Below are 23,667 nucleotides of genomic sequence, written 5' to 3'. Positions count from 1 at the left end.
CTTAAATTGCAGGAACGTGAAAATGAAAATAAAGTAACTCCAAAGACTAATTTTCTAATCAAATAAACTCATTAAAAATTTCATTGAAAAGCTGCTATTCCGATAGCGAAAACTGTAGATACCTCCATTTGAAGGACAACAAAAATTAGAAAAAAAGCTCGGCCGAACACCAAACCAAATACTTACGTACTTTTGTGCCAATTACATATTTATAACGCAACCTAAGTACCGATTTAAGACCTTGGCGAACGAAATTTTGTAATTAATTGGCCCTTCGGAAGCCACCTAGCTCAGTTTCCCATAGCCATGTTTGCATTTACCGCATACCGATAACTTGTTTTAGGGCCGTCTGCTTTACTTTGTACATAAATAATAATTAATTTTCAAAATCGAGCCACACAGTGGGACTGAAGGGAAAAACGCACCTAAAAATGCACTTGGATAGGCTGTTTTAAAAAGTTTTCAGGCTAGATTCAAACTTGCAAACTCTTTTAATGAATTTCACTTCAATACAACGCATAATAAACCTTTTTTCACTATTTATATAAAAAAAGTAACCTTTGAAATAATTCAGCATTTTCTGACTCACAGTGAAACTACTAGAACTTTTATCACAAATCTTTTTATTTTTTGCTGTAATTTTATCTTTTAGTAAAACTAAACAAAAAGGTGTACAATTCTGCTTGAGATTTGATTCTTTTCGCTTATTATTAGATAAAAGACATGCTGACCCATTTACAAGCTGACTGTTACTATTGTATATGCAGCTGGAGGCTTTTGACCAATAAGTCCGGCTGCCACAACGATCATGACTGCATTTATTCAATTTGCTTTTATCTTAGATCTACATACAAACACTGTGCATATGTACTCATTCGCGCGAGCTGTTGTCTAAATAATTTGCTTCTACTTTTATTTACCTTTTTTCTCAATATTTCACCCACAACATACGTACATACATATAAGTATATAATAGCCAAGGGCTACCAAAATCTAGATAATTCAGAGAACATATACCTGTATTTTCATATGCTTGTCTCATCAATAATAGCCAGTGAGTTTGCAGCACATTTTCACGCTTTGTTAACCGAACTAAGTATGAAAGATAAGACGCAACAACTTTTTAGTATCCGTACAATGCAAAATTTTCCAAAAGTATTAATGGGCAGTGAAAAACTAGCAATTACTTGTAGACGAGAAGGGGTAAGCAAGTTGGCAATTTTGGGAGCATGAAAGCGCCAGAAAGACGTACAGATTTCACTCAACCCAACAGTGTGTTGTTAAGAAATTTAAATTTACAATTCATAAATTTCACACAAGAAGGTAGATAGCGATGGGTAAAGGAAAACACTTCAGGTATAAAAGAAGGCAAAATGAAATCGGGGGGGTTTCGCAGATTTTCCAACTTGCCTAGAAACGTGAGTACAACAATGCTCGATGAAAACACAATATTAAGAGGTTCCATAACGCAATGGTACGCATGCGCTTCAACAGCGTTGAAAGCAAGTGGAGAAGGGGATGTGCGGATGCCTGATAGCAAGCGAGTGCGGGAGGTTAAGGTCAAGAGCCTAAAGCACTTTTGTTTGCCATTACAAAGAGGCATACCTATATACATAACTACTCTACCACACACGTAAATGTGGTGTGTACAAAAAGTGGGCAAAAGCCATTAAAGCAGCGCTCGCTGTCAATCAGCACCAAACTGACACTCGAGAGGCAAGCACAAGCACAATAATAGCAAAAAAAATATATAAGTATAAGCACCAACAGCAAGTCGTCGAGTGTGCGCACAAGGAATCACTTGTAATTACAGGCGATGCGCTGTTCAATGGTGCGGACGAAAATGCCAAAAAGGCACACTTAAGAACCACTAGATATACCCTGCAAAGAAATCCACTCATACCGAATTTGTGCGTTTTTCATGAATTGAGCTTCAAAATTAGTCGCGCTGCTTCTCTATTCCATATAAGAAACAGGCGATGTCTTAGGAAATGTAAATTTCTCTCCCTTTTCGATAGCGGGAACTAGAACTTACATATATCGTCAGATTACATCTGCACGTCGGTATCCTTTTTTCGATGGTACCGAACCAGTATAAAATTTGGTAGCGCGCATTGCAAAACAAAATCGGTGAATTTGGATTTTGGTAAAATGTTTCATTTGAATTTACATGAACTTAATTATGGTATATTTATAAAATTCTAAGAGCCACATCACTTTCAAATTCGAAGGAGTTTTGTATAATATAGTATCAGAAGTCGCAATATTCACAAGACACCTCGGTCGTAATTTCCACTTCCACACTCTCTGAAGACAGATATGACTACACATGCGACATGAGCAGCGAAGTGGTTTGAATAGGTTAATCATACTGGTGGTAAAGAAGTTTGTTTTCTAATATTTCTTTACTTTCCCTGCATGATATGCACACCCCTATGTTTTATATTTGTTTATTTGACTCGTGTACTACATGCAAAAAAATTGTTTTAAAACCACGCGTATTTATTATTTTCCCATTTATTGTGGCTTTGTCACTACTATTTCTGCTGATGAGAGCGGGATCAGTAAACACTTAAAGGATTGCGATCAGATTAAACATTTCTTCTTTTTCTTAATTGGCGCGATAACCGCTTACGCGATTTTGGCCGAGTTTGGTCATTGGACACACCAAGTGAAGCCAAGTCCTTCTCCACCTGATCTTTCTAACGAAGAGGAGGCCTTCCTCTTCCTCTACTACCACCAGCTGGTACCGCATCGAATACTTTCAAAGCCGGAGCGTTTGTATCCATTCGGACGACATGACCCAGCCAACGTAGCCGCTGGTTCTTTATTCGCTGCGCTATGTCTATGTCGTCGTAAAGCTCATACAGCTTATCGTTCCATCGCCTGCGATATTCGTCGTTGCGAACGTTCACAGGTTAAAAAATCTGACGCAGAATCTTTCTCTCAAACACTACAAGCGTCGCTTCATCCGATGTTGTCATCGTCCACGCTTCTGCACCATACGTTAGGACGGGCATGATGAGAGCCTTGTAGAGTGTTAGTTTTGTTCGTGAAGGGAGGACTTTACTACTCAATTGCCTACTTAGTCCAAAGTAGCACTTGTTGGCAAGAGAGATTCTACGTTGGATTTCTAGGCTGACATTGTTATCGGTGTTAATGCTGGTTCCTAAGTATACGAAGGCCTTGACAACCTCGAAATCATGGTCGATGGTAGACTTTCCAGGTCTAACGCCACACTGATAAGGTCCAATCAGTTGGTTGACGGTGGGCTTCAGCCTTTCACCCAATACGCTCGCTAGAACCTTATAGGCGATATTTAGAAGACTAATCCCGCGGTAATTGGCACAGATTGCAGGATCGCCCTTCTTATGGATTGGGCAGAGCACACTTCCAATCGGCAGGCATGCTTTCATCCGACCATATTTTGAATAGAAGCTGATGCATGCACCTTACCAGCTCCTCGCCGCCATGTTTGAATATCAGGTTAGTCCATAAGTTCGTGCGTATTTTACCCATAATCCATCCGCAAGGCAAACATTAGGCAAGCTGAACGAGCTCGGATGGGAGCTAATGCCGCATCCAACATACTTTCCGGATATTGCACCTTGTGATTATCACCTTTTCCGTGGACTTCAATCCCATATGAGTAACAAGAACTACTCCTCAAAACTAGCTATAAAAAGGAATATCGAAGCGTATTTTGGCTCCAAGGACAAACAATTTTTTGAACCGGGAATTAAAAATTTGCCTAAACGTTGGGAAGACATTGTAAATAATGAAAGAAAATATATTATTGATTAATAAATACTTTAACCATATTTTTTATTAATTTTAAAACCACCTTTAAAAAACGCACGAACTTATGGACTGACCTGATAGCTCAGCCGGCAGTGCGTCGGCGCCCGCGGCTATGTTGTTCTTTAGACGCGTTATCGTTATTCTCACCTCGTCATGGTCGGGTAGCGGAACGACAATTCCGTCGACAACGATTGGGGTATCAAGATCTTCATATAGTGACAGCTGTCACTATTTAATAAGTTTGAGAAGTGTTCCCTCCATAATTTAAGAATGCCCTAGATGTCAGTTACCAGATCGCTGTCTTTGTTCTTACAGCAAAACGCCCCGGTCTTAAAACCTTCTGTAAGCCGCCAGACTTTCTGGTAGAATTTTCGGGCGTTGTTCCTATTCGCCAGCATCTCAAGCTCCTCGCACTCACGATTCAACATTTGCTCAACTCTTTAAAGCCCTCATAATTGTATTACTTATATACGTGAATACATACAAATATGTTAACAATTTTTGCTCAACTATATTTATTTCGCCTGTTTTCTAACAGAAAATTTAAGTGTTGAAAGAAAATTGTATATTCGAGCATATTCGAATGTGTAAATGTATTAAAACAAAATTGCCAATGGCAGTATTATAATCAAGGCAAAATAATAAACGAAACAAACTTTAGTAAATAAACGGCAATAGTTTTGCAAAATGACGGATATTAATATAAATTTTGTACCACATTTTCTGCTTAGTTGTTGGTCATGTTGCCTTTAGATATGGAAAAACGTAATATAGCAGTAAAGTTGTATACAACAATTTGTGCGTTTCTTTGATTTACGCAGGAAAAAGTATTGATTTACACGATACACCAATTACTCGAGGCAATGGGAGCCCCAGGAAATTAATTTTAGAAATGAAAAGATGGTTTTGGGGAATCAAATATCATTTAAAAATACTGCTTAAATCCGAAAAATAGTAGTTTGTGGCAGTGATGCCGCAGTTTTGTGGAAACCTAGCGCAAGTTCAATGTTTAATAGTACACCCTTTCTGGATGTTTGGCCGAGCTCCTCCTCCTATTTGTATTGTGCGTCTTGATGTTGTTCCAGTTTTAAGCCGACTCCGAACGGCAGATATTTTTTATGAGGAGCTTTTTCATGGCTGAAATACACTCGGAGGTTTGCTATTGCCTGCCGAGGGGCGACCGCTATTAGAAAAATGTTTTTCTTAATTTTGGTGTTTCACCGAGATTCGAACCTACGTTCTCTCGTGAACTCCGAATGGTAGTCACGCACCAACCCATTCAGCTACGGCGGCCGTACATACACCCCCATTTTATTCGAAACCACTAAATTTAATATCATGTTGAATAAAATATAAAGAAAATTTACAAAGGTGTGTTGAGTTTTAAAACTAAAAACCAATTTTTAGATTTAAGTTTAATTTATTACAGAATAATATTATTTAAAGTTACAGCTAAATTTAAAATTATGACTGTGTAGGGGTTAGCCATGCACTTACAAGCATATAACTAGACCTTACGAATTAGTTGTTCAGATTTTGATGTAACTAGACCTGTAGACTTGTAGCTAGAGCTTAAGTCGTATATGTAGCCTATTAGCCAACAAAAATCATTTGTGACAAGTAGCGAGTAAGTACCGTTCGGTGACGCAAAACACCATTGAACAATAATGAAAAACGGCAATAGAGTAGGTATGATATTTCGCAGTCAGCTCCGTTCGGAGTCGGCTTAAAACTGTAGGTGCCTCCATTTGTGGCACAACATCAAGACGTGCGCCACAAATAGAAGGAGGAGCTTGGCTAAACACCCAAAAAGGATGTAAGCGCCAATTATATATATATTTAATAATAGAGTAAAAGATAAGAAACCTTACCAAAAGCTTTGTCAAAATCTTTGTCTGACAGTTTTTAAGCCATTCAGGTTCTGGAAATATAAAACTTAGCATTAGAAAACATGCTGAGGGAATATGATAGCTCCTGAATTGAAGTGAGATATTTTTCATTAACAATAACCACAAGTAACTTCAGTGCTTTTAGCATTCAACTGAGCTCTTGTGGTGCCTAGTTTCTGGCTGAAAATTGCTGAAGCTACGTAGTATCAAATGAAAGTGATTGATTTTTTACTATAGATTCGACAGTTACCGTAATAATTAGATTTTAAAAACTCTGCTAAGTTATTCAAAACTACCGAAAACTATTGAGTTAAGATCTCATACCTGAAATTCATTGCGGAGGCAAATTCTCTTTTTCTCATTTCTCATTTTCATTGTTTAAAAGTAAACTTTAAAAGTTTAAAAGAAGCACCATTTTATGTCATCCTTCTCAACTTTACTCTTACCAAGGCGTAAAAAAATATTTTCTTCACTACCGCACATATTCAGGTGCATAACTAATTATGGGCATACAAGTATGTAAAAGTATGTGCACATGTTAAGTATCTATGTGTTTGGATGTACATTTTCTATACAAAATAAAAATTATGTAGATGAGTAAAATATTGTGTTTAACTTCCTTGTATACGTGTTTTCAGCATAAATACTTCCATAATGATTACCATATTATGTATAAATATATATGTAATTTGTGTGTTTAACGCCAGAGTATGTGTGTAATTAGAGAACCGCCCACAACTGGCACCTGCCGCCAGCAATTGACCGCTGACTTCAGGCACGACTAAGCGTTTTGATCATACCACCACAATCTGTAAGCTACACTACCACACGCATATATTGATATCAGAAGAGATACTGTGGTACTGACTGATACACGCAACTGTAAACAACTTATAACATCTCCTAACAACAACGAAAATGCGGAAATTTTCACAAAGCACACACGAATTCATTAACATAGAAAACACTTCGAAATACATACTTTCATACAAATATATACATTTATAACTGTGTAAATGATTGTCATTTTGCTTACCTCCAAGAAACTTCTGCATAAACTTGTATGCCCCACTCCTTTCGGCAAAATTACATATTTTGAGCTTAGCCTATTGTAATATAGCAAGACTTGGCTGTAATAATGGGTTTTTAGAAGTTGTATTTCGTTGGAATTTTGCATACCGGCCTTTAATGTAAGACTTGTGGTAAAGCTTCCATTTAAAATTTGATTTCTAATCAATTGTGTTAGATAAAATATTTCACGCGTGATTTTGAATTCTTCTATAAAAGGTGTTATGAGGATAGCACAGAGGGTAAAGCTTCTTTAAACAATTTTGCTACGATTTTTCTGATGTCAATATATCACTTTTTTTTTTTAAAGAACTTGAGAACTTAAAATATATATGATTTTGGCTCGTACAGCCTATTTGGGTATTTGCCCGAGCTTCTTTCTCCTATTTGTGGCATGCGGAGGCTTGCCATTGCCTACCGAGCGGTGACCGCTATTAGAAAAAACATTTTTTTCATTTCTTTCACCAGATTCGAACCTACGTTCTCTCTGAATTCCGAATGGTAGTCACGCACCAAACTATTCGACTACGGCGGCCGATAATACAAAACAGAAATATTATTAGAATGTATTTTTTAGTATAATCTGGTAGATAATTTCAATATGTTCGCCGCGGCTACGAGTTACATGGTCGAACAGTCCAGTTTTTGACTACTTTTTCCAATAAATCTGGCCGTATGCCGTAAATGATAGCTTGAACATTGCAATAAACCGATTGTTACGCGCATTGTACAGCAAGTTGTGCCATCTTGTTGGAACCAAATGTCGTCGATGTTTACCTGATTAATTTTTGGGAAAAAAATTTCAGTCAGCACTGCTCTAATGACCTATTAGGATGTTCTCGGCCAAACATTTCACGTATCACTGCAACCCTTACAGGACATTGGAAAGTAGGGGATCATGCAGCTAGACTCAATCTACCCTTCAATCCTATCTGTAGAAGCTGTCAAGCGGAAGGGGCGAAGGAAAGTCTGTTCCACTATTTATGTGAATGTCTGGGACTAGCCAGGGCACGACTCCGATCCTTCGGTAAGCCTTTCCTACAGCAAATCAAGAAGATCTCAGTCATCGAGATAAAGGATTTGCTCCTATACTTGGATCTCACTAAATGGATCTGACTTGGAAACAACAAAAAAAAAAAAAAATCTCATCATTTCACGAGATAGTGGTAGTAAAACGGTGCTGGTCACTAATTAGGAGCATTTCAGCTAAGAAATGTTCAACCACCTCAACAACAACAACAACAACAACTTTGTAACACATAATTTTTTTGAACAAACATTAATAATTGCATAAAAGACATGTATAACGGCGTCAGAATATATCACTGTCTTTGACAAAGCTATCGAATTGGCCGTATGCTTTTGATAATATACTTGGCCTTCGAAATTTTAGAGGTGAAGCTGTAGGAAATATCTTTAATGAAAAAGAGCCAAGACCCTTTTGGAAAACAAAATTTAATTATTAAATTATTTGAATTGAATATGTGTCATACGATATTTTAAATAAAATTTGTTTGTTTAACGAATGAATTAACTTAATGAATCTTTAAATTTCTGATCTTAGTATTATAAACTTAGAATGATAAATTACACAGTTTGACCATTCGAAGTCAAATTGTAAGAGTAACAACTGCGGCGTCATAGGGGCTCGGCAGCAGAATTGTGCGCGCTCATTTCACCCGTATGCTTACGATCGTCCAGGCATCATAAGATGCAAAACTTTCCCATTCTATATTAGAGCGTGCCCAGGAATTCCTTTGAGTACTTGGCACGACTACCAATCTCTGGGCTGATAAACGGATGATGGATGGAATGACGAGCTGCCAGAAATAAGGTGTCAAAAACTAACGAAAATAGTTCGCTTTAACGTTAGCGCCGATGATCATATAAATATTTTGCCGTAATTTATATTCAAATAAAAGGAAAATTAAAAAATGAGTTGGTAAATATTAAAGTTAGTGCTAAGTTGATGTTTTAAGCTAATAAATTATGTTTTCGTACTGTTTTTTTTTTTCAGCAATAAAACTAAAGAAGTAGTTGGTTTGAGAATGCGCCGTGAGCAATCAGTTTTTAACTTCCCAAATCGGTCGTAAACAAAGCGCTATCTCATCCCCGTTTACGTCAGCAAATCAGATCAAATCCTTCAAGTTCGCTGAGTGCCGAATAGCTGTCTGATGTTGGCTACACCTTCTGAATTCTTTTCACTACATATGAACAACCTTGAATCAGTGAACAGGTCTTGCCTGAATTAGTTGACTCTACCCATATTGTACTTTATAGTATGTCATTTTTGTTAGGCAATACTTTTATACTTATGTGGCGCTACAACCGTGTCGGTTTTTGCCAATCCAAAATAGCGCGCCAGCTGTTTCTGTCCTGCGTTCGCTAATATCAGATAGAAATCTCGGGTGCTGACAGGTTTTTGGGTAGATTCGCCTTGCTGGGGCGTATACTTTCATACGGATGACATGGTCAATCCAGCGTAGCCAAGGTATATTTACACGCTTAACTATGTCCATATCCCTATATTGATTATAGCGTGGAAGAGGCCAACGATTTTACGCAGAATTTATGTCTCAAAGTCTCCTAAAACTTTATCATCTGCTGCGAAAATCGTCCACCATATAGCAGGACGGTAATGATGAGCATTTTGTTGAGTGTCAGTTTAGCCTTTCTCCGTTTGATCTCCAACCTGTTTGCTGTTACTGATAATCTCAAGGTAGACAAAGTCCTTCACAACTTCGAATTATTGGTTGTCAATACTGACAAATTGTCGAAGACGCGAAGTTTCCCTGTGTGTTGAAAGCGGGTACTTTGTTTTGCTTTCATTCACGGCAATACCCACATTGCTCGCCCCTCTCTCTAAGCTGGAGTATGGCGAGCACACAGCGTGGTTGGATTCACCCACAATGTCGAAGTCATTGGCAGATGCTATTAGCATGGTGTAGCACCAGTGCGAATAGATCAGCAGTGCAAAAGACAATAAGCTATACTTTAAAAAGAAAAATAGTCAAAATTGCTGAAAATGTTGAAGTGATATTATTGTGTACAAAGTGTACGCCGCACAACATAACAAAGAATGTAATTGTAAAATGCTTAGCTTTCGAATCAGTCTTTTTTGTCAGGTCAGTCCATAAGCTCGTGCGTATTTTACCCATGATTTCACTTTTTTACGATTTTTGCATACAAAAAATAGTATTATGTCTCACTGCGCCACTAAGCCAGCTTAGGTTCCTGCAATAGGTGTGAGAAATATAACCTTTTGTGCAAACGAATGAGTAAAACAAGTCACATAGTCAATTGGCATTTAAACAAAGCGGCTTACGCTAATTAGTGACCCTAAACCATTTATTTGTATCATCCGAGGCATTACCAGCCCACCAGTGGTGGATTTTGTGAGCGACGCTGCGGCTATAGGAAACATCACCGCCTGGGCTCTCTTCAGCTGGAAAAAACTTTAAAGCTTAGGGTATTTTTTTTTATACAATTTTATGCTGCACTGTTTGTATTGCATTGAATAGTTATTTAAAGCTTTTGTTCGGAGTTGAATTCACTAAAGAAATACATGGTGGACTAACTTAAAAATATCTTTCTAAATTTACTATCCAAACAATCAAAGCAAAGCTCATCAGAACCTGCTGCAGAAGAAGCAAAAGTTGTAGAAGATATGGTATTTGGTTTATTCGCAATGAAATTACTGAAATTTTGTTTGACAATTCTAGAAAAGCTCGATTTTGTTTTACAATTTTGCGAACCTGAAGCAGGTCCGCCATTCAGGACCTGAAGATTTGAGAAAATAAATATTGGCGATTTGGAAAGGTTTGGGAAGAAACTATGCCAAGTGAAAGGTCATCAGAAAAAGAAAAATAAAAGAAATGTTTATGAAGTTATTTGAGTTATCGTTTTCAGCAAGTTCAATGCGGTAAGAAGTTTTCCTCTTTGAGTATAATACCTGCAGGTATACCTCAAGGCTCTATTCACCGATCTCTATGTACCAGTATGTTTGTGAATGACATTTTACACACATTGTTGTCAAAATATTATACTATAACATACAAATATATCTTTCCAAACTAACTGGTATTCTGAGGGGCCTGATGAAGTGTATAAACGATAGCTTCAATAGCATTTACGAAGGAAAGAAAGTTGTATTGTATTTAAATCATCAAAAACGAAACCGGTATCCGTTAGTATCCGATACAACCTAAGTGATTCTACACTAATTGTATTAAATAACGCAAACATAGAAAATAAAACTGTTATCAAAAACCTAGGACTTAATCAAAGTAGCAGGCTTGCATGTTTTGACCACTGTGTGAAAAGTATATAACGATCTTAGACAGTATTTACAGTAATCAGAGGCAATCACAGTAATTAGCTATGGAGAAGTGGTTTATGTAAGGATAGATTCTGGCTTCCGAAGGAATTTACAACTCGCCTTAATTTCTGCGGCTAGATATGTGTATTTAAAAAGAAAATATGGAAATATATAAAACTTCTCGAGAAATGTTCTGATCTGTGATCTCACCATATATCAAATTTTCGAAACCCTCTCTCTTTGCGCAAGCTGAAAAACTACTGTACTGTACTGTACTCTGAAATCTTTGTTTACGAAATTAAAATTTGCTGTATTTTCCCGTACCTATCTATTACGTTATTCGAAGTTAGCGGACAGTTTGTATGTAGCGCGTACCGAGCCTTTTGAAAGTCATAAATGAGTTTCGCCGACATTCCTTAATTAAAATGATATTCAATATTTTCATTTAACTAGCATTACATTGAAAAATCAGTGACAAACTCAATGAAATTGGATTCCGCTGATAAACCCAGTATTTATAAATTAAAGCGGTTTTCAGTTTACAGCACTTGGCGTACAAGAAAATGATGAACATGAAATTTCTTGCCCTCCACCACTCCAGCTAAAAATCTATCTATATATTTTAAGCAAAGAGGAATTACAAAATTATGCAATAAAGTTAATGGGCTCCGCAGGTGCACTCGACGAAAAAGTTAAATAATAATAGGCTCATTACTATCGGGAGTCAATCACAAGAGTAAATCGCAGTCGGCAGTTGAGGTGGCAAACGTCGAATTGCAAACCAATCCAACTTGTAGCAGCTTCGTGGAGTTGAATACCATCCTATGATTACATTTCATTAATTCCATCAAATGCAAAAAATTCAAATAATGCAGGCGGTCAAGTGCGAAATTCATTACTTTCTGTTTTGTTTTTTGTTTTTCGGTTTGTATTTATTTTTTACTTTACGGTTGCAGCTATCGAAACTTTTATTAACTTCTTCTGTTTGTTAGCTGTTGTGGAAAGCAAAAAGCCTTACACATAAATTTCGAAATATGTAAAACACAAAAAAGGCGGAAAATGCAAACATCTCTAAGGCATCTAACGAATTTTATCATTTTATTTTTTTTTTTTTAAGCTTCGAACTCGAATATAAATTAACAATTCCTCAACGCTACACCTCCATCCACACAAACCTTTTGAAGTTCGCTACATTTTTTAACATCGTACCAAATGTTTTTACCTCTTAAATGGTAATTTAACCCTCTAAGCGATTTGATTGACTTCAAAAATGCACGCCAGTCGTTTCTCTTTCTTTTGCGGGTAAACCGACACCAGTAAAGCCTATAAAGTTGTACGCTTAATATTTGCACACAAGCACGAAAAGGGCAAACGTTCTATACCAAAGTTAATTAAATACTACAAAATGTCATTAATTTCATTGCTTAACTTGGACAATGTGTCTCTTGAAAGTTGGACACAAATTTTCCCTTTTTGTGTTGGTCAAGTCATTTAATATGTATGAAAATTTGTACGTTTGTCGTCTATAAAGTCTTTGATTCAGTACAGTTATTTTGGCCAATTGTATGATCGGAGAATTATATAAATGGACCATGATATCATCATGCACCGTAGAAGAATTGAATTAGGAAATTTGTTCAATTCACAAAAAGATTCTTAGATATACAATGAAAGCTTCTATACACGGACGCTCTAATAAGCCGGCATCTCCTATAAACAGACACATTCTTGGGAGCGAACAACTTTTCCTTTTAGAAAATACTCTCCCATGCACAGACTTTCTCATAAAAGGAGGAAGGCGTGCAAAAAATCAACCATGAGCGAATGCGAAGCTCTAACAAGCGGCATCAAATTGAAGAAGCCACACTATAGAGTCGTGTCTATGATCACAGAGTTGGTAATTGTTTTATACGAGTTTTGGTAATTTATAGTGGCTCCATTCCTAGCGGGCTTGGTCACGATCAGGTAATGGGGGCTAGGAGCTCTACATCATCTCCATTATTTCGACTATTTTCACCATTACTCAGAGTTGATAAGGCGTCCCTCTATATTACAAGAAACATACACTTCATTGCGACGGCCTTGCATTAGCAAAGTGCAATTATAGCAGTATTTAGGACTATAAGATTGAAACCAATTTGCTGGCGTATAACAGTTAAGTTAATTTCATTTTTACCTGTACCAAAGAGAAGTGAATTCTCTAGGTGGCGACTAAGATTTTTTTAGGGAGGGAGAACTATAATTTGATTTCAACTCATCGCTTATTTTCCTAAAATTCTAAGTATCTCTATATTTACTCATTACACCGTTTTGTGACAACGTACTTTTTAAATACGACATATTTTCTTTTTGCTTTTGCTTTCTTCTCACAGTCGCCGAAAAAAATGATTTTTACCTATGATTTAATTATGTTCTAAGAAAAGGGATTCCTAAATTATTGTAAAAACTGTTAACCCAAAATCGCCAACCCGCCTTGGTTATGCTCATGACTTATGTGCATACATATAAATTACTGAAATTATTTTAACACAAAATGGGCCGAATAAGTATTTCTGGGCGAGGGCACGAATGATAGCTTATTTCAAATTATTAAGCTTCTGGCTAATAGACGACATGCCACACAAAAGCCTACACCAGCTAACATTCGATTATTTTTAAATGCAATTTTATTGTTTATATTGAAATTCGATCATTAAATCGATTACCTCGTTTGCGCTAAAAGGTTTTAATTACCAAAACAACGCATTTTGCTTCTAAATACAACCACACCAAATACAAAGACAATTTCGTAATGGCCTGCAGTTAATTAAATTCTCATATTTGATTTACACCAAATGATTTCAGTCAGGCCAAAATCTAACTAATGCCACTTGTGACACGAATTTGATCAAAAAGTAAAAACTAATTGCAACTCTAAATGGAAATTACAACTCGCCACCGATGGTTACTCGGTCACAGCACTCGAGTTTTATTAATATAGTACATATGAATGTGGTACATCCGTAAATACATATACATATATTCATTTAGGATATTTGTGCCGTGGACTGAAACGCAGGTTGAATTAAATTAGTCAAGTTTTTACTACACTTGTTCAACTTGTCAAAATGGCCTTTGTTTCAGTACTAACAATTAATGCGACAGTACAGAAATTAACCCATTCTAGCCATTTCATCAACAAAGTATTTCTTCTCATACATTCTTATTAATCTCTGATTCCTGTTATTTCTTTCAGGTGACATCGATGACTGCATCGTAACACCGACTGTGCAAGGACAATTCACCCCATTGCCGGAGGCACTCTGTGATGTCATTATGGACCTTACAGCTGAAGGTCATTCGGCCACCATAGAAAATGTGCGCATTAAGCTGAGTATACGATTTCCGCACATGACACCTCCTGCAACCGAAGTAATATACGATACATTGGCGCAGTTGATGCAAGAGCAGAAAATATATCAGACCTCAAAAGGTTACTTCATTTTTACGCCGGAGTAAGTGTAGGAAATTTTAAATGGGTTTCTAACGAATTTAATTAGTTATTCAAAATTAAATTAAATGAACACAAAAGTCCATAAATTTATTAGGGAGAACAAACATTCTGCTATGTACCAAACAATCTTTGCATATTTTTTTATGGCATAAGCAATGTTCAGACTTTTTTTTTGGAAAATTTTGAATTTGTTTTTATGCGTCGCTTTTGTAAATATCGTTACATCAAAAAATACATACTTCAATAGTTCATATAAATACATACTTCATATTTCAGTATTTTAATATATCACATTGTCCCGCTGAAAAAAAAAGCCAAAGTATGCTGCTAATATCCGACGCTACAGTGCCCTAGGTCCTTTTTTCCTTCTAAACTAAACTTTGCCCATTTTCTTTTAGACGTCGCCGTAGCCGTTCACGACCGCGTGCCATACGCAACGGTTATCAGGACTTTGAAGAAACCGACGAAATACCTCAGGAGGCGCGAACCATGCTTATGACCAATGCGGAGGCGCTTCATTCATTGTACGGCGAAATCTCCACCGAACGCGATGGTGATCTAACACATCAATGCATACAAACCAACTTGGCCGATGTTATTTGCGGCGGTAAGGAATTGCACAAAATATTCCCATCCTTTATTGCATTACGTTTACTTTGTAGGTAATCCAAATGATAAAATACTTTATCCGCGCGCTGCTAAGAGACGCAGCGCCTCATTTCCAACACCTCGCAGCCTAGAGAGGAGGCACAGTTTGCGTTTGTTTGGCTCCTCAAAACGGCTACAGCGGTGCGCCTCAACACGAAGTCTCTCAAAGACATATGCACAAACTTTAGCAACTGACAGTAGCAGCTCGGAGTACCAAAGCACAGATTCTTCGTCACCAAGTAAGTAAGATAAAAAAATTGAAATTATCGAAATTCGATAGAAACTCGCAGTTCGGCTGATCAAAAGTGCTACTTCTGTAAAAATGTTTTACATATTTACATATATTATATGTATGTATACATAGATTCGAATTAGTTCTATCGTAAATACATATACAAATACTCTATCTATGTACGTACATAGCTGGGCGCCAAAAAAACTTCAAACACAGCACAAACCTTAAAATGCGCAAGAATACAGCATTCCGCAAATCAAATTGGCAAACATAGGATTTTTGCAACGCTTACAAATCACGCCGTGATTTTGATCATTAAAATATTTAAGAATAAAAATAAAATATTAAATATATTGTATGTAAAATAGAAAAGATTCATAATTTAAGCTTTTATGAATTGGCAGAAGTGATGGAGTATTTAAATCTTTTTTAATAATGAAAAAAGTAACAAAAAAATCAAAAACTACTTTGCGTCAAAAATGTAAAATTGGTAATGAAACTAGCAAAAATAGATTATCAGTTAAATAGATAAAAGAAAATGTATCTATAGTATTCCCAAGAAGACAGGTAGGTAGGTAGGTACTATAGAAGTGTTATTCGGTCTTTAAACCAATTCACTTAAAGCGTTGCCGATCTATTGTGATACCACAGTAGTTTGCCCACTACTCCTCGTTAAACCATTTTTTTAAGTGCAAACCCATTGATTTGGCTGACACTTATATTCCTAAGGGCATTCTAGAACGATGAGCCAAAGTATATAACCTAGTGGCATGCCACGCAGGACAGCGATAGAGAAGATATCTGAGATATCATTCTTATAGCTTTTGAATAGTCGAAATGACCTAGCATGACGACCAAGAAGATAGTGGCCTGTGATCAGAGCAACTAACATAGAGACTTTTTTCCTTGACCGATTAAGTAGCACCCGACGACCTACTTTGGCTTAATGCTTTTTTTAGCGTTACACGTAAGACTATCAACCCATCTCGTGTTGGCTGAAGTGGCAATGTTACTCATACTACTCATACTCATAGTTTGTAGATTGAGAGGAGTATACCTACAATCCGCATACCAAGAGGAAGGCATATGATAGTACCCTCTCTCGCTAACTTCTCTGCTGCTTTGCTATCAGAATAAATATAAACTTCTCTAAAGGTAGTCGTCACATTTTTGCCTAACCAGAGCGCTACGTCATTAATGGCTAGAATTTCAGCCTGAAATACGCTACAGCGATTAGGAAGACGAGCCGAAACGCTTACTTTTAGCTTCTTGCAGTAGACGTCAGAGCCAACTTTATCGTCAAGCTTTGAGCCACCAGTAAATAACCGCAATCAGTTTTTCCGATCAGGTATATTGTCAATCCACTCACCTCTAGCTGGAAGTCTAGAGCTAAATAACATAATAAAATATGGTTCATTCAAATAAAATAACAGTTAACAGGTTTAGTTGAACCCAGACCAAGTGTTTTAACCAGTGTTCAACACTAAATCGCGCCATTGATTAGTTGCGGCAAGCCGAGCAGCAATGTTACCTGCATTCTGGTCAACCAAGTCTAGTGGAAGTAAGAAGAAAAGAGTTCCGACCATCAGAGGCTGTGGTTCTAAGAACGTCGCTGATACATATGTATAAGCGCCATACGTTGAAATTCTGAAGCCTGTTCTTAGTCGTAGTCTTGTCGAGACACGTCCACCAGACTATAATCCCGTAAAGGAGGATAGGGCTGATAACGGTGCTATACAGCCAGTATAAAGAGTAATTATACCTAAATATTTGGCGCCATCTTCTGCTTCTAGCCTTACACCAATCAATGATGACCTCAAAAATTGTGGAATATCCTCCGAATCAGCACTAATTCTGCTAATCCGGCACCCCTTCTTCTGCTATAAAAAATGAGGGAAAGCCTACATTATATTTATACATATGTTATTTTTTTTTTTGTTTTTTGCAAAAATTTTGATTTTTATTATAATGCATGGGGGGGGTGATTACCCCCAGTAGGAAATTTATAATAACATTTAGTTAGGTGTTTGGCCGAACTCCTCCTATTTGTGGTATGCGTCTTGATTTTCTTCCAAAAATGGAGGACCTACAGTTTTAAGCCGACCCCAAACGGCAGATATTTTTTATGATGAGCTGTTTTACAACAGAAATACACGCGGAAGTTTGCCATTGCCTGTCCAGGGGCGACCGCTATTAGAATAATATTTTTCCATCATTTTGTTTCATGCACGGAGATTCGACCATACTCACTCCGGTATGGTAGTCACGCACCAACCCATTCGGCTACGGCGGCCGAACTGTTGCAAAATAACACAACAGTCAAACAACTTTGGAATCTTAGTGTGGAAAACCATGAAAGTTAAAATGGTTAAATTTTCGGTTATTGATACGGAATTTTATCTACATACATAGTTACATGAAATATAAAATACTTTAAATATATTTAAATTTCATTTTTTGAATTAATTGTGGAATATTCGAAATATTCACACTTTTTTTGTAATAAATCATTATCTTTGTTAAAACTCAAAGATTAAAACCCTTTGTTAGTAGCCAGTCGGTTAATCTTCTTCTTCTTCTTTATTGGCGCGATAACCGCTTACGCGATTTTGGCCGAGTTTAACAGAATGCGCCAGTCGTTTCTTTCTCGTGCTAACCGGCGCCAGTTGAACACACCAAATAAAGCCAAGTCCTTCTCCACCTCATCTTTCCAATGCAAAGAAGGCCTTCCTCTTCCTCTGCTACCAGAGAGAAAACAGAACTCACAGTGCGTTTGTTAAGGCCGATGATGTCGATATCATCGGCATACGCCAACAATTGTCCGCTCTTATAAAAAATTGTGTCTGAGCGATTAAGTTCTGTGGCTCGTACGATCCTCTCCAATATCGGCTTAACTTAGCACTTAGACTTTTTAATAAATCTGGGAAACTTGACTATTTTCAACACGTCTGCCACAAAAACGTACAATCTTGATTAACCGACTGCCGGTAGCCTACACAAAAACTTATAAAATAAATAGGAAATTTTCTCCTCCTTATCCCATCGTGATAATATTCCAGATCATTTCTAAATTCAGACTTAGGCCTATAATTGCCTCTCTAATTGTTCGTTCTAGGCTGCCGCCACCATGTCTCACTAATAAGAGTTCAATCAAGCTTCTTTCACAATTCACTACAGACTTAAGCTTCAAATCACATACTTGGACAATCTTTGATAGCCCCATTGCAGAGTCTAGTTTGGCAAAATTATCAGTTCTTACGTTATACACCAAATTCTATATGAACTTTTGCCTAATATTTCGTCACTCTTGGTCAGTTCCACGAAAAATTATATATACGCTCGTATACTCAGTCGAATATAAATGTTATAGTGTTAGGAGCTTGGCTAAATTTATAACATCTTCAGATAGAGGAGTTCTTCTTTACGCCTTGTAACTTATTGAGTTAGAGTGTCAAAATAAAATTGAAGCATTGTTTATATTTCAAATTTAAGCAGTTAAATTAAATTTGGTTTTCCAGAAAAAGGATCTTTGTTGTCGCGTCTCTTCAGGCGTAGTGGGCGCGCCAAGCAACGTCAAATTGAAACGTATTCAGCGCAATTTCCACCTGCCGAATGGTTCAATTCTCGAGCCGTGCATCTACACAGTGTTGGCACACAAACAGCCGATCACGTAAGTTAGCACTCAACATGCATTGTTTATAATTTATTTATTGTATTCAATATTTTTCTGTTTTATTTTTTCATATATTTGCGTCTTAAGGATATGCCGGTTGTACATACGCTTTCCAATTCCACTTTCTATGACGGCTCGGAGTTAAGTCAACGCTCACTCACACTGCCACGCCGACATCGACGACACATGTCTAGCGACTCGACTTTTCTTATATCTTCCCGAGATTGTTCCCCTATACGACGCCGCTCACCAGTCTACAGCAGTAGTTCGCTGCCTCGTTCAACGCAATCCATACCGGCCACAACGAACGGTGTAACGAGCATCACCACTGCTCCAGCGCCAACGAATAAAACCAATCACTCCTCCGCGACGCTGTCACGCTTTTCCGCCCCAAATCACTTAATTACAACTACCGCTGCCACCAGCGCAGTAGCGTCCGCACAGAAATCCTCTTCAAAGAGTGTTATCGGCAAACACATTTTCGAACAATCACCCTCCCGCTCGTCAGGCACACTAAAAACACCATCCAAACGACAAGCAGACAACATCGCAATGAACGGATACGCCAGCAACTTGGACAGCGGTAAAGTGAGCTATCGCAGCGTACAAAGTGGACCGTCAAGTTTGGAATCGGGCAAGGCCTCTTCTATGCTTACTTCCGGGCCATCGAGTATAGATAGCGGCAAGGTGTCCTTCAGCAAAACCAGTGGTCATTCTAGTCTTGACTCGCAGTGCTCGACCAATACGGCAGTGGTGCAACCAAGTCCGGCAAGGTCGATACTTGTATTGAATGGATCGCCGCGCGGCACGCCTCGTCATCAAGCCATGCGAGCTCGTGCCGCTGAGCAGTCACAACGTCAACGTTCCTCAACCCCGTCACGAATCCTCGAAGAAATCACTAATCAGCAAACGTCATCCACTGGAAAATCAACAGGCTCTTCTTCAGGGCAAACCTTTTTCAATGGCATGCCCAACTCGAATTCTAACAACTCAATTACGCTACAGGTGACTACCTCCAATGGCAGCCAGAGTAGCATACCAAGTACGAAGATATATGTGCAAAACTCCCCGGCGCGTAGCGTCATAACTCTAGAGAATGGAAAGCTAATGGAGAACTCCAATGTGTATATTATCAATAATGAAACGACAACTAACGAGAAGGGAGAGATCATCAAGAAAACCTTATCAAAGCAAGAAACCACACCTTTAAGAAGTCAACAACAACAAAAACTACAACAACCGAAAAAGAATTACGCACAGTCGCAAGCACAAACGCACAACCAGCCAACGGCAAGACACCACCAGCAACCAGCAAATGTACACCACATCTACAAAGACAACTCGATTAGCGAGAATGAAGCCAACTCTGAAACATGCGATTCTATTTCTTTTATTAGCGAAACATCGCCTGACAATCTGGACACACTCAGCTCCACCGAGGTAATTGATACCTCAAAATTTACAAAAAATATCAACAACGATGCCACGATGAACAACAGCCGAAAGTTATGCTTACAACTACCACAAAATGGTTCCAGTAATATTGTCTACAAAAACAATGTGCTAAAAAACGAATCCAATCCTAATTCTCCAAGTGGTGAAAAGACCCTCGCAATGGCAGCTCTTGCAGCTAAGCAAGATTTTGAAATTGCCGGTTCTGTAGGTAATTTACGTTTCTACGAGAAGAACACTAAAGACACAACACAATCGAAGCTGATGAACTCCAATTGTGATTTGAAGAACCTAAACCGTTATGAGTCATCGGGTAATCTCCAGAAGGCAGGTAGTGCTCTCAACTCGAGCCCATCCATTAATAGTGGTGATCTTGCGCATATACTGCAAAAAAATATGATCGCTGTGGGTAGCGAGCCAAATTTAGCTTTAAAAGACAATAACTGTACCAGTGCGAGTGACAAGTCCATCGATAAGGAGGGGCTCGATCGCCGATTCAGCCTGTCGAAGGACCCAAATGGTACGGTCGCGACGACAGCAGCGGGAAATGAAGACCTCTATAATTTCCCAAGCCTAACAGATTTATCGTTTAATTTTACCTCATTGGCGGCGCAGAAGATCCTGCAGGGTGTCAGCCTTAATAGTATCGACACGCTGGTGGAGCTCAATATGGCTGCTGCCGCAGCAGCGAACAAAGAAAAGCAACAGAATAATCAGCCGACGCCGTTGTGTACCGATTATGGAATGGTGTAGCCAAATTCAAAATAAACGATCAACAATAACCAGGGATTCAACAAAACATTTAAGAGAGCTTAGGTCAATAGTACACTCAATACTGTCCAAAATTAACGCATAGTTTAGAGGTGGATACAAATTTAATCAATATAAATAATCCTATCGAAATATTAAAAAATAAGTTTACTATCCGCATATTCAATACCGCTTACGAAAACTTACCATTTTTACTTCCGCACTTGCTTGGTAATGTGGCCTTTGTTGATAAATTAGAGCCATTGTGACTAGCTCTCAATTCCAGGATTATTTAGAGCGCTCAAGCCCCAAGAATTCCAAACTTAAACCATGTTTCGACCAAAAACAGAAACGGCTTGAGAATTTCTGGGGGAGATTTTTTGTTAAGAGAATAGCTCTATCAAGCCGGCAGCACTAAACTGGTTATTAGCTCTGCCACAATTACTTTCTGTCCGACATATGAAGCTATCCCTCACGACACTAACCACCTCTTCACTCATCTAACACCCTTTTCCCCTTGTTTCCTGGGCTTACCGTTAGATGAGATAGACGGTGACTACCTATAACTTCAATGCGCTTGGCATTTCACGCATGAAATAACATCGTGCATGATTTTAAGGGTGTAGTTGCGGAATGGGGATACCTTAAAAACAGCGACGCCCTTGCTTAAAGGCCTATGAATATTTGTGTCTCTACTAATTATAGCCGAAATTTTGAAATATAACTTTTCAGTAACAAGTAAAAGGTATGCACACACGTCAAATATATTTTTTCTTAGTGCGCAGGTGACTCAGGTTTTGATTGTAGATCAGCTCTTACCATTGGTCATAATACGGTATTAATTTGAAAACTTCTCGCAACAGAAATATGTAGAATTAATTGCTATATTTTCGTAGTATTCCATTTATATATATATATATATATATATAATAGTTTACTATATATATATTATAGATATATATATGTATATAATTGACGCTTACACCCTTTTTGGGTGTTTGGCCGAGCTCCTCCTCCAATTTGTGGTGTGCGTCTTGATGTTGTTCCACAATTGGAGGGACATACAGTTTTAAGCCGATTCCGAACGGCAGATATTTTTTATGAGGAGCTTTTTCATGGCAGAAATAAACTCGGAGGTTTGCCATTGCCTGCCGAGGGGCGACCGCTATTAGAAAAATGTTTTTCTTAATTTTGGTGTTTCACCGAGATTCGAACCTACGTTCTCTCTGTGAATTCCGAATGATAGTCACGCACCAACCCATTCGGCTACGGCGGCCGCCATTTACATTTATATTATTCATGAATCGAAATTTAATGAATGAAGTTTATTACCATTATCGACAAAATCCGCGTAAATTAAATGGAGTCCTATAGAGCCGGTGAGAAAGTGAGGTCCGGACTATTTTGTAATGAATAACGTAACTGAACTATCTACAAGTACTTTAACATTTATTGCGTAAAAAAACTGTAGTCGTATGTAGCTGAATTTATAATAATAATAATATGGTGCATAGATCTTTGGCAAGTGTTTGGGCTACGCTTTTCCTCCTTAAATTTGTAATATACAGGAACTTACAGTTCTAAACCTATTCCGAGCGAGAGATGGTCTTTGTAGGAAGTTTTATTAACGCAAAAGTTTATTCGGAGATTTGCCACTGCATTAATTTGACAGTTCATGTGCACGGTGAGTTTTGAATACAGGATTTACTGCCGGAACGACGCCCAGAATAACGCTGACTTAAGGGGACCCGGTGGTCTAGAAATTCCGAGAAATCGATTTTTTGTTTTTCGATATTTCAAAAGTATAGTGTCTTAAAAATATACTGTGAAATTTTCATGCGGAAATTCCCAATATTATCTCTTCTGCAGCCCTTTAACTAGGTAGAGAGCGATCCGCGCGCTCCTGTACCTCAAACTTTAAACTCATTTATCTCGAAACGACTTTTTTCGGCACGGCGGGGATGAAAACAAAAAAACTATTATATTCAACCGAATCACTTGAAATTTGGATATGTTGTTCACAACATGTATCGCTATCGTCGGAACTAGATTCATATTGTCATTTAAATAATTTCCTTTTTTTTAACTAAAAAACTAGTGAAAAAAACCCGATTTTACGAACTTTTTTTCAAAAGTGCGCCATTTTCTCAATTTTTCATTTTTTCGATTTGTTCTAGTTCCGACCATAACTGCACTCGTTCTGATTAAGAATCTCCTTGAATTTCGTGTTTCAGACGAGTAGAAGTCTCGAAATCATCTACGCCGTCCGGGTTCGATTTTTCGAGAGGGTCATCTTCAGCGGCATTTTTATAATAATAAATATTGTTTCAAAAGTAAAAA

At 37.8% G+C, this 23,667-nt stretch overlaps 1 protein-coding gene across 5 annotated transcripts in view; it reads left to right on the top strand.

Moving 5' to 3' along the window:
• LOC129243074 (uncharacterized) overlaps positions 1-22,249 on the top strand; it is a 436,614-nt gene extending 414,365 nt beyond the window's left edge. For all 5 annotated transcript variants that reach the window (XM_054880171.1, XM_054880170.1, XM_054880169.1 and 2 more), the window contains exons 8-12: positions 14,312-14,570; positions 14,968-15,176; positions 15,232-15,456; positions 18,971-19,122; positions 19,213-22,249. In XM_054880171.1, the coding sequence (XP_054736146.1) occupies positions 14,312-14,570; positions 14,968-15,176; positions 15,232-15,456; positions 18,971-19,122; positions 19,213-21,330 (2,963 nt within the window). In that variant the 3' untranslated portion in view covers positions 21,331-22,249. The remainder of the gene's footprint in view (positions 1-14,311; positions 14,571-14,967; positions 15,177-15,231; positions 15,457-18,970; positions 19,123-19,212) is intronic.
• The last annotated feature ends 1,418 nt before the right edge of the window (positions 22,250-23,667 follow it).

The sequence above is a fragment of the Anastrepha obliqua genome, chromosome 3, assembly GCF_027943255.1.
Source record: "Anastrepha obliqua isolate idAnaObli1 chromosome 3, idAnaObli1_1.0, whole genome shotgun sequence".
Taxonomy (NCBI): domain Eukaryota; kingdom Metazoa; phylum Arthropoda; class Insecta; order Diptera; family Tephritidae; genus Anastrepha; species Anastrepha obliqua.
This window is presented reverse-complemented; position numbering and strand designations above follow the sequence as displayed.